General features: G+C 44.9%; 1 protein-coding gene across 1 annotated transcript in view; it reads right to left on the bottom strand.

The window, feature by feature from the left end:
• The window catches only part of LOC118508178 (E3 ubiquitin-protein ligase Smurf1), a 33,919-nt gene extending 18,915 nt beyond the window's left edge, over window positions 1-15,004 (bottom strand). The window contains exons 1-3 of the mRNA XM_036047736.1: window positions 14,785-15,004; window positions 11,774-12,197; window positions 10,149-10,187 (exon numbers count right to left, since the gene is read on the bottom strand). Of these exons, the coding sequence (XP_035903629.1) occupies window positions 10,149-10,187; window positions 11,774-11,828 (94 nt within the window). The 5' untranslated portion in view covers window positions 11,829-12,197; window positions 14,785-15,004. The remainder of the gene's footprint in view (window positions 1-10,148; window positions 10,188-11,773; window positions 12,198-14,784) is intronic.
• Window positions 15,005-15,097: the final 93 nt, after the last annotated feature.

Below are 15,097 nucleotides of genomic sequence, written 5' to 3'. Positions count from 1 at the left end.
GGATTTGTTTCCCGATCGTTAACGAGCGGGGGTTTGTTTTTCTTTTTAGATTTTTACCTTCCTCTCTAGACTAGACTGGGGGGGGACTGTGACTAGGGAGATTCTTGCTTCATTTTGCATTCTGTTTATCTTACGGTCGATCGCAAATGATCGGTGCACAGAGAAGGAGCCGGCGACGCGTGACATGGCAGTGAGCGATGTAGGGAGAAAAAAATCGACGTAAAATGCTTTAGCTTTCTTAAGCCCCCGAAATCGTTTAAGAAATGTATTGCTTAGCGCCATCAAACTGATTTTTTAATCATAATTCTGTAAGAGTTTGCCTTCATTTCAAGCAGAATAAATTTTATATTCTATGCTGCTTTGCTAAGTGATAGCTTATTCATCCACCAAACTGCAAGTGGAACTGGCCAAAACTAGGGAAAATGCCCAACAACGGCTGTTCGACACGGTGCCTCGAGTTTGTGCAGTGTAATATTTCCACAACGAATATGCATTTTTCAAGTCCGATTTCTAACCCCAGTCAAGGTCTGACGAAGCGCACCGAAATGGCAGAAAAAGAAGAAGGACGAAACGATCCGCCGTTTAGCTTTCTTTCCACTCCATCCCATAGTGTTTGTGTTTTTTTGGCTCGCACGCATTTACCCGATCACACAGCAGGAAAGGGGTTATTCTCCGTTTTGGCATTAAGTCCGCCATAAGCGAACCAACCAGTGGAAGACCAAAAAAAAAAGATCACCTCGCTCGGTCAAATTCGCCATACCAACAAACGGCATACCGTCACGAACTGTGTGAGCCGAAACTCCGGAGCGGATCTCACCGACCCGCCAGACTAAGGCACGCACTAAATGATACTCAAACCGCTGGCTGGCAGGGACCCACACACACAAACACACACCCAAGGAAGGTAGGTTAAAAACGCTACTGCTAGCCGTCGATCGGTGGATGGATTGGGAAAACTAAGGGGGATGGCGAACGGCACCCAACACATCATCATAATTCGGGTGGAGTTTAGTTCCATTCCCCGTGGCCGGAAAGGCCGGATTGCTAATGTGTGTGAGTGTGTGTGCGGAGGAAATTAAATAAACGAACCGAAACCAAGCGCTAGAACCGGTGCGAAATGGGTAAGAAGCTAAACACGGTAAACAAACCCAACCTACCTGTCCTCGCGTCCACCCAGCCATCCATCCACCTCCCACATGCGTCTCATCAAGCACACGAACCATACTACTACGGTCAGCTAGGAAAAACGATGCGAATGTTAAGGAACACTCACACATTTTCCGATCTTAGCCAGGTGACCGTGTGCACAAGATGTGTGTAACGGCCATCGTTTGAAAAATGTATAAAAAGTTATACTATTTATGTTTTTAACTGAATTATGAAGTTTACCACAATATTTTTCCTTCTTGTATAAAAGTACGCTGCCGCTTAAAAATCGTCTCTCAGAATTACCCGAAAAAGAAACGTAACGACAAGAAGCGTTACGAAGCGTTACAGTCGGGTTACAGAAACTTTTCCGTGTCGCTTTGAGTTTCTTTCCCCCTAGTTATCGATTGTTATGAAGATTTCTATAGAAATTTATGCACTTCATTATCATATGAAAGCTTTAAATCTATTTAAAGCTTCGTATTACACTTTCCAAACAATTGTACAGTTTGGCATACAGTGATGGACAATAGAATAAGACAAACTTCAATTTTGATTTTTTTTTTTTATTTAAAACCATTAAACTGTACTAAAAAATGAATAAAGAACTAGCTACATCTTAAATTTCCATTTTAATTTAATTGTTGTGGCATAAAAAATCAGATTTAAAAAGAACCAAAGCTAGCTCGTGGTTAAAGTTTAATTTTTTTTTATTCATAAAGAACGGCCTGGCCGTATTGCTAAGTTTAAAAATTTGAAGGGAAGCGATAAATCAAAATAATAATAAAAATTCTTTGGTGCAAAATTTCTTAAAAGAATCATAATAATGTATGAAAAGAAAGGAATAAATCCCAACTCCCCAAAACGAAAAGACTATCAAATTCGCGTTGGAAGATAAAAAAAACGGTTACATAAACGTAAAACCAATGCTCCTCTCTTCCAATTAAACTTCCATGCACGTCAAACAAACAAAAAACGGCCGGGCATCACATTTCAAATTATCCCTTTGGTGATGGTTTTCCCGTCTTCTCGCCTATCGTCAAACGAACGCGTATGGGAAAGCAGCATCGGAAGAGATATTTGCACAGAAAGCAATACACCACCATCCCATAAAACCCATAAACCGATCTACAACGTGACGAACCGTTAAGATATTATTACCTCATCACACCAACCGGAGAGTATCGAAGAAAAAGAAAAGGAATCCTCGCCATACCACCAAGCCACCACCGCCACGCCGACGAGATATTATATTTGCTCGTTTTTATTGCATTTTCTGTTGCTGCTACCTTCCACTTCTTCCGGTATCCCCCCCCTCTCCCAATCCGGATCAGAATAACGAGCGCGAACCATCGTCGGGTCGGACGGTTGTTGTATGATCGCCAATCTTCTACTAGCTTCTCGCCAACCAGAGACATACTACGCTACTCGCTAGGGCGTCCTATACAAACAAAAAAAACAACATCCTTAAGCGCCAGTGGCAAGAAGCTTCTTTCCGTTTCACGTGCCCGCTCCTGCACCGCGGGGGGAGGTTCGGGAAAATCGCGACCTATACCGAATTAACTAACAGCGGAAGAGCGAAAACACACGTAAAGAACACCACACATCGTTGGTGACATGCATACATAGTCCCCATCCAAAGCCTCTCACCCCCCCCCCCTTTCCCCCCTTTTTTTTAAGCATCAAACATCACTCAGAAGATGGTGGCGTGGTGTTGAAGATATCCCGAGACCCACGGGCAGGGGGAAAACGAAAGCTGAAGATGATGGAGACGGTGGGGCAGTTTCGCAGGCACGACGTCGCGGCGACAAACGACAGCCAGTGGCGCTTGACTGGCGCTTAGCAAAATTTATTTTTCATCCCCTACTCCCTCTCTCACTCACTCACTCCCAGACACTCTTGTGTTAAGGCCACCACCGCCACCGCGCCCCCGTTGGGTGATCTGGGCGCGTCTCTACGTCGCCGCTACCCAGAGTCTCCGCATTGCCGCCCGCCCGGGCCAAAGATCACTTTCTATCGTTGCGCGCGAGAAGGATGATGCCAAAAATATAGGGAAAGAAAAAAAAAACAAGCATTAAGTCACACAGACCGATACCAACCCGATGGCCCGATGATGATGGTCTGTTTTCTAGATGGGCTTACTCATCTGTCGAGCGAGCGAAACCAGTTGGTTGGCAGTAAGGCAGTTTGCAATTTTAAATTTTAAGAAGACTATATTATTGCTCTTACTCTTACCAAGCAAAATAAGTCTTTTTAATACATAAAACAGCATGTTTGAATTGTGAACAATTTATACAAAATCTTCTCCCTGAAGCTTTAGCAAGAAAGTGACGAAATTATTTCCATAGAAGGATAATTACAGTGCTGGACATAGAAGTAAGACCGTCCATGGCACCAACACATTTTTTTCGTATATTTGTGATTTGATTCCTGTTTTTTCCTGAAATTATTGGGGTTTATGGTGCCGTCAGCCGGCTATCAATACATACTGAAATGGCAAACAAGCCTCCGAAATTAAAATAACCCTTTTACCTATTGTGAAAATCCAAGATTTGATCCAATCAAAAGGCAGATTATCGTGTTGGTATTTTTGTGAAGGCTATGCGCTCCAACGCTATGTGATCGAACTTTTTTTTTCAAATATGTAACTCCATAATTTGCTATGCAGGGTTAGACAGTTATCAATTTTCTTTGAGCTACTTTGATTTGTTTTTCATTGAACTACATAATTTTCAGAACAATATAAAATTATTAATTTAAAAAAGGTGTTCAAAATTGGTTTGTTTACTAGCTCAGATTTTAAGTTCATGAACTTTTCACAACAGGGAAACTTACTCAAAAAGAAATTAAAATTCACTAAATGGAACAAAAACAAAGAGCACTGAAGGCCATGTTTTAATCACGTTAATCATGATTTATCAAGTCGACTTATTGAAATTACCGCCACTGTAGATAATCCATTCAATCCAATGCATCACACAAACATTGATACCATGGGAACCTCCATCTTCCTATCAGTTTTCTTAATTCTAGTAATATAAAACTCATCATATAAAATTATTTAATATTATATTAGAAAACACGCCAACAAGACCCTTCTTACTATCCGCTTTACGCGCGTCCAAAGCCACCAAATCGTCCTTCAGCCAAGGTCTTTTAAGGGTTTATCGCCGTGCAGCAATCTTCTCCAACCAGCTAGATAACTGCTCCACTGTGCTCTACATATCGTACATACGACAACGTACATTTTAAACGAATTGAGTCCCCAACGAGCCCGCCGCTTACCGGATCTGGTGTCCTTATTTTTATGACCTGCTGCTGTTCGTCTCCCACACGCACGCAGGACATTGGCAATTTAGTTTCACCACGAGCGACCAAAAACCATGATTGGTCTACCACACTCCACCCCCCTCGTTGCTTTCGTCCCTTTGTCCCACTCCAGAACTTGCATTCCCCTAATTCAATGGGAACACTCATGTCTAGACGCTAGACACACATATGTACGGCCGAGAACGAGGACATTGGAAAAAGGTTCTCCCCTAATTTCGTTTGTGTGTGTAATTCATTTTATTTTAAGTTTTTTTTTCTTCAACCACAACACACACACAATTTTGAGGATAAAGACATGCACATGCATCGAAAAAGTTGCCGTGAGTCAGCGGCGTGAGTTTCGCTCCCATCGGATGTTGTCCCCCGCCGGACCGGAGATATTTGAATTTGGAGCACCGGCACAAGCAAAACAGCAAGCTGTGAATAGATTAATTTAGCGATTTCCATCATCTTCCCCCCGCAGGCCGGTTCTCTCCGTTGCATCCGCTATCCGGTGGATATTTGCGCTTTCATTGTGCGCGGTCGAGTTTGAGCAGCAAACCTTAAGCATGCACAGCAGCGGCAGGCAGCATCTTCACAACACAACCACCGTTTAGCTAAAGCAGAGCACCAGAGCAGAGCATCGCCCACTAAACACCGTCCCCGGTCGACCTTGCCGCCGACAAGACGTTCAAAAGCCGGGGGGTTTTGTTGCATGCAGCGCTGCCGCTTCCCAGCAGCGAAACGAATGGCGAATTTATGGCAAGCGAATGGAATGCCATAACTCTAATTAATTGGACAGTTCGGCATGGGCAGATCTGTGTGCAGCAAAACGCAACCCGTTGTGCTGGCCCGAGCGAGTGAGTGAGTCGGGCGAAAAGAATGCCAAATCAGCAGCCAAACCATTTTGAGGGTGAGACAGGACAAAGCGGAAACTCGACGGGATAACAGTCGGTGCTTTTCTTCAATTTTTGGACAGCAATTTTGAATAGGAAACCATTTTGATTGCGTGGCGAAAATCAAATGATTTGCGTACAGAGGATATGTGAGAGAGTGAGTTGAATTATTCGGCGGGGGTTTAAAGCAAGCAGGATGAGTTATTAATTGCCACTGAGCATTAAATCTCTAGCAGAGTAAGTCATAGAATTTTGAATCCCTTATAAGAGTTAGGAACGTGTTGCTAGTCGAAATCCTTAGCTGGGAGTTGAACATTAACAGTCGCCACAGAGGCTTTGAGGCACAAAGAGCTGATTCTTTGCTGAGACCATTTAACCGCACTGTGATGCATTCAACACGAATATAAAATAAATACGATGACACTTCAGGAACTGTTACGCAAAATTGCGTACTGTTAGGCACGGTGAGCAAGTGTCTGGTCCTGCATAACCACCTCCATCACCGGGGCCGTTGATAAGAAGCAACGTGAATAAATAGGCAAAACAAAAAATCAATCATAAGTGAAGCTACTGATAATGCAAGGCGAGATAAAAACCTGATACCGGAGGGACAGAACCAAACCAAAGTCGGATAACGCCGGGAATTCGGTCCCTCTCTCTCCCTTCTTTACCATCACCTTCACAATTCGCGAATCGACATCAGTGGCTTGTGCGGCTGTTGCCAACAACAAAACGATCGCTGGTGGCGTCTTGTAGCAACAACAATACCGCAGTTGCCAAACAATAATAATATCCTTCTCGTTTGGTTGGCCACCGGGGTTCTGGTTCTGGTGCCGAAAGGAGCGTGCTCTAGTGGGCAAAAGATGACGAATAACACAAAACACCCCGGACCCCGCGTGTGGTGCAGGCGAACTAAAATTAGCGCAACCAACGGTGTGGAAAACAATCAAAAATAAAGGAGAACCGTGGCGCTCCTCGGTTGGCGCCATGGGGCGAAAGTTCACCTTCCACCGCTCTACCCGTCCCCATCGAGGATGGTTGGTTCGGTTCTACCAAGGCAAACGCGAGATATTCGAACAATTCGCGATCAAAGTCATTGATCTTACAACCGAAAACATCCGTAGCAATCTTGTGCTGGCGGTGACAGGGTGGGCCGACGACGGGCTGATGTGCTCATTTAATGGCAGCACTCGATAGCGTGTCCCGGCTTTAAGGCACCTACCTACCTCTACCGCGCGAGAACACACATCAACCCTGATCGACATTCGTCCAAACAACCTGAGGGACAGGAGCGCAGTGTAGGTACCGAAAGGAAAAGCAATCCCACCCGTTCAAAGGTTGGTTCGTGAGGCAGAGATAAAACCACCGTTCTGCGGCTAACACCATCACCTCACCCCGTTAGAGAGACCAGAGATGATTCATCCTTTTGCGCGATGGGTGAAAATGCGCGCGAATTAAATACAAACAGTAATGAGTGGATGAGTGTGTAAGAAGAATAATTTTATCGATTACATCAACCGTACGTATGAGCCAAGCTAGCGAAATACCAATTGTTGTGTGTTGATCAATGTGACTCTCAGGACGTAGGCATCCCAATAGATACTCATAACCCTCAAGGATTTTTCATTGACTGAACAGAAATAAGCAGTAAAAGGAATTGAGTTGTTTGGAGTCATTCGTAAGAGGTAAGCATCCCAAAAGATCTTGATGAGGGGCTTATCTTCTACATAGCTACACTGAACACAAGCTAGTAAGTTCTGAGGTCGAGGTATCAAAAAAGGAAAAGAAATTGTAGGCTCTTGACAAAATGTGGAGAGTCTGAGGTTCAAAGCTCTACATGCTCAGCTGGAATTCTAATCGCTACTAGATTCGGATCCTCATTCGCCTTTTTTCTTCTTCAGGACTGTGGGTCAGTTATTTCTGGTATTTCCGAACATTATTTGACAGACTCTAGACAACCTCTTATCCTTAACAAGATAACAAATTCGTCATAGGCTTCTCATGATTGATTTAATATGGGTAATAGGAATGGACAGAAAAAGTCTTTGACAGTGCTTCTTGAGGAGCATAACAATGAACAACATCAGGGACTGAACATAAACTAAGCAAATGCTTGAGGTCCAGAGCTTTCAAGGGGCCACATTGTTAGAGGCAGGCTGTGCTCTCCTGGGAGCCATGATCATTCACAGGGCCCCGAACTCCTTATGGTATAATGTCTCCGCTTTTAACTTACTATCTGAGAAAAATAATCTCAGATGGGTTCTTGCATTCGTAGCGTAAGATAGTTCTTGGTCAGAAAATCTTTTATGATCAAATTTGTCTACAGAGGACTTCACCAACTAGCCACAAACAGATGAATCTCACTGGCCAAGCCTCTTATGGAAGTCATCTGCTGATGCAGGAACCTCTCACTACACCTCACCAAACAATCTACATCTTCATGTTTCCATTATCATCTACATTAATATTTGCCACTTCTGGTATCATGGTGGGATGTTTTGATCGATCGATCGAGCTTGTCTGCACTATTTCCCCATTTGAACATTCCAAACCCTACTGCAGTGTAAAGCATTACGCACACCGTGCACGCATCCCGTACCGAACACCATTTCTAACTCTCTTGTTTGCTCGTTCGACTCACGGTAGGTTTTACACGGTTGGTTTGCTTCGAAACTGAAAATTTCAGTCCGAGATCCAAAGTAGCGATAATCTACGTACATTCCTTCGTGCCTAGACGGTCGGTATTTTGCACCGGTGCACCGGTAGGCAATTAATCCGTCAAACACACTCGCGACCCAAGGGTGACCTTGGTTTGGTACAGAATTGCAACAAAAACTAAAAGCTCCCGTACCTTGCCAAGTTACTGCTGGGGCAGCACAAAAATCGGTGTAGCTAGACGGTGAGTTTGTTAAAGCACGACGCGAGTTTAGTGTTTCGCTGTGCCATAATAAAAATGCACAAGGTGATCGATTGCTGTAACAAGCGTTGAACGCATCGCTAAGAGTGTGGTAAACAATAATTGCACATCGTAATGGGACACTGAATATTAGAGCTGGGTTTAAGCGGATCAGAATGATGAGACACACAACAGATTGGGCAACAATCAAACGAATTTCCTTTGGTTCTAAATCTTTCCATTTGGGCTGGAGATTAAACTCAAGGAAGACTTTCCGACCAAAGCAAGGCTTTAATGAGGCCCACCAAAGTCAACGTTCATGCTTCGCCTAGCTCACCATAACTGTCGCGTGGCATCACTGATTTTGATCCATGGCCATGAAACCGCTGGAACAACACGTTTCGCTTAGCAAACATTAAAAAACCAAATTAAAGTTTCGGAAAACGGTAATACAGCACTGCCTTAAAATCGGTGCAAAATTGCAATGCGAGACTCCGAGTTCTCGGTTCAGTGAAAATCGCTTTTCATTTGCGCCCTGCGATCGCCGCGGGTTGAATGATCGCCACCGGGGTGTTGCAGCAGCAGCGCCGAGTGCATTTTGGTCATTTGATTTTATGCTCAGCGGACCGTTACGCTAACGGGAAATTGAACGTAATGAATATGGATTTCCGGATTCGTTTGAGGGAGGGTTGCCGATGATCACCTGCGATGCAAATCCATACTCTTTTTTTATTCAGAAACCGGTGACAACTAATTTGCATCCGAGCCGGGGAAAAGAAAGATTGCTGAAATTTACGTTTCGCATATCAGTAGAATTTAAATAATCCTTCATCGTCTTTAATTTCGCAAGGCGCAAAATCAGATCTAGTACAAACAAGCTGACTCTTACGGAAGGTATGTTCCTCGAAGCAGGAAAACCCTTCAAGGAGCAAAAATCCAGGACACCAAACACTTGAAAGCACGGCATGCCACCATGGTAACCATGGCTATGCCGAGAAGCCGTATTGTCATAACGCACTCTCACGATGCTTCCACGCCCGAAACGATGAAGTTATCTTCATCTATTCGAAAAATGTCCCTATTTATCGTTTGACAAAAAGGGAAAACCACACGGCCACACGCTCACACCGAGACACCACCACCGGATCGTCGTGAGACTACACTGGCGAAAAATGCAAAATTTCCCGTGCCGGAGGAAAAGCTATTTCCCACCAGCCTTGCTCCGAGGAATGTCTCCGTTGTGTTGTGTTGACAATGAAGAGATCGGAAACGGAAAAGAAAATGAAAGCGGAAATGTGTGTGTGCGTACGGCGGTGGTGTATTCCTACACAGATAACATTCCATCGAGCGAACGGTCAAAGCGCGCACAGTGGTCTAGTTTAGGCGGAACGTAAGGACATTCCATTATCTAGCGTTGGATACAGTTTTGATTTGTTTATACGGTTCATGGAGCAGAAGTCTGCTTTCATTTTCAATTTAATTTAACATTTTAATTTCTTCAAAAGACGTTCAAAAAGATCGACTCCTCAACCCAGCATGATTAAATTAAAATTTGTATCTCATAAAGGACCATCAGTAAAAAAAAATTATAGAGGTATCCATAAACGTATCTACAATAGATCTACACACAGATTAAATTAATTTCCACCCATGTCCGCTCTCGAACCATCGTGCCATTGGTATGTGCCTAGGTGCGCACCTTGCTTGCCTCTCAATGAAATGACACAATTTCATGTTCCTAGCTTCCTGGGACGCTTTCTGAATTGGGAACTGATGATAATACACCGCCACACCACCGGCTACGATGGGAAGGAATGCAAATTTCTTCCCTTTCTTGTCCTTTTATCAACAATAATAGCGAAACGACGGGTATCAACAAATGTCTACAAACAACAACTTACGGAACAAGTCTTTCCGGGCCAGATTGCGGGCGCAGAGTACTGAAAGTAGAATAAATTTAAAAAAAAAGAGAGAGAAATTAGTTGAAGCACGAACATGTTTGGGTACATAAAAGAAATTAGATAAATAAAAATATTTTTCGAGCTACAAATAAATCGTGACTTATACTCAAAGCAGACGATACTCCAAATATGCCTGTAAACATGTGCTTATCGTCGCATATTTTCGACCAAACCCTCGAGCATGACAGACAAGCAAGAAATTCGAACATTCCTTCTTCCAAGCCCAGCAGAACCCACAAATACCGTTCTCCGCCACAGCAGGAGTGCTGCTGGTCACAATCCAAAAGCTGGATGTAAAGAGAAAAAAAAGTTTCTCCACGCCGGGTTCTCCATTCTCAGTCCATTCGCAAAGTTCCATTTGCTTTGGATGTGTGTGTGTGTGTGTGTGTGTGTGTGTGTGAGTTAAAAGGACGATATATGCTTTTTATTGTGGATCGAGTTGAAGAAATCGTCCTCCTCGATACCTGAACCTGAGAGCGGCCCGATACCTGGAAACATGATCGCCTTCATCCGGCCCAATCGCCCATAATTACAGCGTTCGACAGCATTTTGTCTTCTGGCTAAGTGTATGTGTGTGTGTGTTTGTAAGTGTGTCTGCTGGTGTCGTGCGATCCCGGTTCGATGTGGTGTGGCAACATGATCTTGTCTCTTGTCTTGACCGGTATGTTTTCTTGTCCTAGGCCAGTGGTCGACAATCTGTTACACAATTAATGCACGATCCGTTAGCACTAGTAGCATTAGGATCAAGGCATGATCGCCACTCTATTCACCTCCTTCTTTATGCTTGAAATGTTAAAGATTCCTGATTGAAATAATGAAGTTTTTTTAACTCTAAAAAGAAATTTTCGTTATCTAAAGCTTATCTGTTTTATCACAAACATTGTCATCCACTATACTAAGGTGGCCAGAAAATCAGTAGGCTTCTTTGGAGAGTCATCGAGGCATTTCATCTAACAAATTGGGGGCCAGTATTTGTCCTGATATAATATGCATTTCATGAAGGATGGAAACTTCTATGGCACTACAATCTCAGGAAAGTTTAATCCAGAGATATTTGTCTTGTATTAGAATAAATCACCCCTATAATTGGATAGTCTGTCCTACCAATTTTTAGAGGGTCTTTGGAGCTAAAGTACTAAAGCCTCCGAATATTAAGAAATATTTATCTTTTGCTATGAATAGCTCGTGAAGAGCAATCAATAAAATATTAACAAGACCTGGATTCGACTCATTATGCCAAGAGATCCATAAGAGGAGGACATGGACCCACTTATTCCGAACAAAACACAGTTAGCAGCTATCAATATATGAATATTTTAGATATTTTTAAGGTAAATGCCATGTCCCATTTTAGATGCGTACCACTGTACGTCCGCATGCAGTTTCACACGAACACACACACGTTTAGAACGACTTTTTTGTGGAATGGGAAAGGAACGATCGTTAATGGAATGCGACTGTGTTGTGACCTGATGACACAATGCTAGACACTTGCGTCTAGAGAACTTTTCTTTGAGAAAATATAAAGGACATAGGCTTAATTCTGGTTCGTCTAGAATACTCACTTGTAATCCGGATCTTTTGGGTTCCATTGCGCCGCGAATACTCCAGCTTGTTCATCGTAACGGTCCCGCTGTCCGGCTGCCAGACGACGGACTGTTGTTGTTTGGCCGCGTGCGCACCGATCGTGACCGCAAAGGATCAAAGGCTGGCTAGCTGACTGGATGGTCGACTCGGATTGGACTGATCTTTCTTTATTTCACACTAAAAACACACACACACACAAACCACACTATCCCGGTGCAGTGGGCTACGACACGATCTCGCCCCAACGACGTCGTCGTCGACGGAACATTAGTGATGGGAGGAATCCCCCGAGAACACACACGGGTCGGTATCGAACACAATCGATGCTGCACTTTTATTATCACCACCACGACGCACAAACACGCAAATATGCCTTTTTGCCACTGTACTACTGATTATCGCCTGGAAAAATGATAGAATCACACACCCGTTCAGCATCACCAAGCTACACAATCATCTATTATTACTATTTTTCTTCCTGCTTCCCATTTCGGGGAGCAACGCACGAGCAACAAACAACAACAAAAAACACGACCACAATTACACACAACAATAACGCAACGCACCACCACCACACAGCACACTATCTATCGGCTGTTTGGCGAAAGCAATCGCAGTAGTCGTAGGTCGATCGAAGTTTCGACTCACCACCGCCCGCTGGCAGATTTATTTCCCGGTTGGTAGTGTGTATCTATTTTCCTCCCTATCTGTCTCGCTCTTGGGCTATGGGCAAAATGCACTTCCCTGAACGCTGAACGAAATATACATAATCATGACTGACTGATCATCATCTTCATGATCGCGAACTAAAAAATCGCGAACGCTCACCCTCCCCTCCCATTAACTTCTCTGTTTGTGACCCTTCCTTCCACACTGTTGTGTTGTTTCGCCCTACCAGGCGCTGCATCTACGCACAACTACTAACCACTTCCACTGCTGCTATTGCTACTCGCATCGGACCTGCTCTACCACTACAGCAATGCAGCATTCGCTGGAGATTCCATGTCACCCTGCTAGACATGCCTGCCTCTTTGTTTCGCCGCAACTCACACTTGTTCTTTGGTGAAGCAATAATGATGGACGGTGGCGGTAACGGTGGTGAAGATGATCATCATCAATGGATCGAAACCGATGGCGACAACTACTTCTTCGCCCAATTCATTGATATTTTTCGTACCCATTCCCTGTCCAAATGTGCTCAATATGTACCGCGTGCCGTGCGTCTCAATTATCGGTTCAGCGCCTATTTATCCTTTACCGATCGTCGATTTGAATGAACAAATTTCAACGAATGTGGAAGAATTTTAGACTTACATTAAGACCTTTTCAATTTGTTTGGTCACTTTTATCAACTCTCGACATTTTTCTTGTGCCACTGTTTTTTCTATTGGTATTTTGGGAGCTAGATTAGCAACAACTGTGAAGCAATCCAAGCAACCGGATTTTTTACTTCCAAAAGTACTTCCAACACGACCGTACTGGTTTCGAATCTCTTTCGGATCCCAGGACGAACTATCCGGCTACCTCCAGCTACGGTTCGAACGAAAGCAGAAAAAAGAAGAAATCGGCGACGCACAGGTAAACAAAGGGCTCAGCTAGCTGTCAAAATGACATTAAGCAACAAATTACGCCTCTCGTCTGGTGTTTTAATCGTTTGCCGCCCCACCGCCGTAAGCGAAATAACCGGGTCAAAAATATTCTGCGATCGGCCACGGCAATTCCGATCATCATCGCGGCGCACACACGCACACATACGCTCACACTTGAAGCAGCCAGGCAGTGTGTGCGCCTTCGCGCCCGGTTGCTTCGCTAATTTGCCTTGATCGTTCGCGGCGCGGTCCGCTTTGTGTATCCCTTCCACTTCTTTCCTTCGCGTTCTTCGTACCCGTCCGTCCGCCCACCCGCCCGGTGATGGTTCTTCGCTCCGGTCGTCGTGGTCGTTGTTGTCGTCGTCGTGTGGTCGACGTCTTCATGCTGTTTACGTGTAGGCGTGACGGCCGCCCAGCACACCACACAGCGCGTATCTCTCTTTCACGCCCTTTCACGCAGGGCAGTGACGGAGATCAGAAAAAAGCGAGAAAGAGAGAGAGAAAAATCGACGTTCCCTCGTTTCGGGTGTCCACAGGTTTTGCCTTTCCCCCAGGTCGCTACCCACTTTATCGAACTTTCCTGTACCAACCCCACCAATTCCAGCTCATCTAAACCATCAATGGGAAGGATGAAGCGCATAGCTGGAAGAGGAAACGAGGAGGGGAGGAGGAGGAGGAGGAGGTAAAGGTGGTGGTAGTCGAGTGTGCACGAGAAGAACGAAAAGACCCCGACCCTGCCGGACCACGGGACTCTGCCACCGTCGATGCTGGTCGCACTGGGCGCACGCACACTTTGCCGATGCGTCGCTGCGACGTTGCTTTTGCTCTTGCGTTGTTCTGGCTGTTGCTTCGCTATAGCGCTATGTGTCCGGTAGCAGCAGCAGCAAAAGCAGCAACAGCAGCAGTGGTGGTGTGTTTGTGTACGTATTCTGTCCGAAGGAACGACGACAGCGAAGCAAAAGACTACGTCAACGGGGAGAATTCGATCATCAAGATTGTTAAGAATCGCGAAGCACTAAACGCATGCAATGCAACATAACGAGGCATCCATTGGTCCAGCCCAACACCAACAACCTGGCACTTATACACCACGTAGACGAATCTTTCCAACGGCGCACACTTTGCTGGACGTACATCCAGCTACGCGAACCACGTTTAAAGCCAGCGGAGGAGTGTATTGCACTTCAGCCAAGTGAATGGGGGGAGGATGTCGGTACTACACACTCTCGCATACACTCACGGAACGCAACAACAACCCATCCCTTTTTCCGGGACAAGAATGCCCTGCCCGTCGTGGCGTGTGGAAATCTTGGCCTCGCACTATTCGTTTCAGGATGCACGCATTCTCACGGGGTGGAAAAACGGTACGACCCAACACCCAGCACAAAAAAAAAACTCACACTCAAGAAGTGCACACGAATACGCTGCAGCACAAATAGTGATGACCGCGACGGGAAGCGAACCACCAACCTACTCTACGCACTTCTAACGATGGTATAAACACACACAGAACAAGTGCACCTCGTTGGAAACGGTTTCGGTGGCCGTTGCGATAATCAGAAGCAGGATGCAGTGTCTCGCTTTCGCACACGCGGAACGCTATATGCGGTCATATGGTGGATTCGGTGTTTACCATCCTTCCGTCACTGTCCAGCGCTGTCGTGCTTTCGGCTGTCAAACGATGCGTTTACAGTATCTGGTTGACTGCCTTCA

Source organism: Anopheles stephensi, chromosome 2, assembly GCF_013141755.1.
Source record: "Anopheles stephensi strain Indian chromosome 2, UCI_ANSTEP_V1.0, whole genome shotgun sequence".
NCBI lineage: Eukaryota > Metazoa > Arthropoda > Insecta > Diptera > Culicidae > Anopheles > Anopheles stephensi.
Note: the sequence above shows the minus strand (reverse complement) of the source record. Positions and strands in the feature narration are given on the sequence as shown.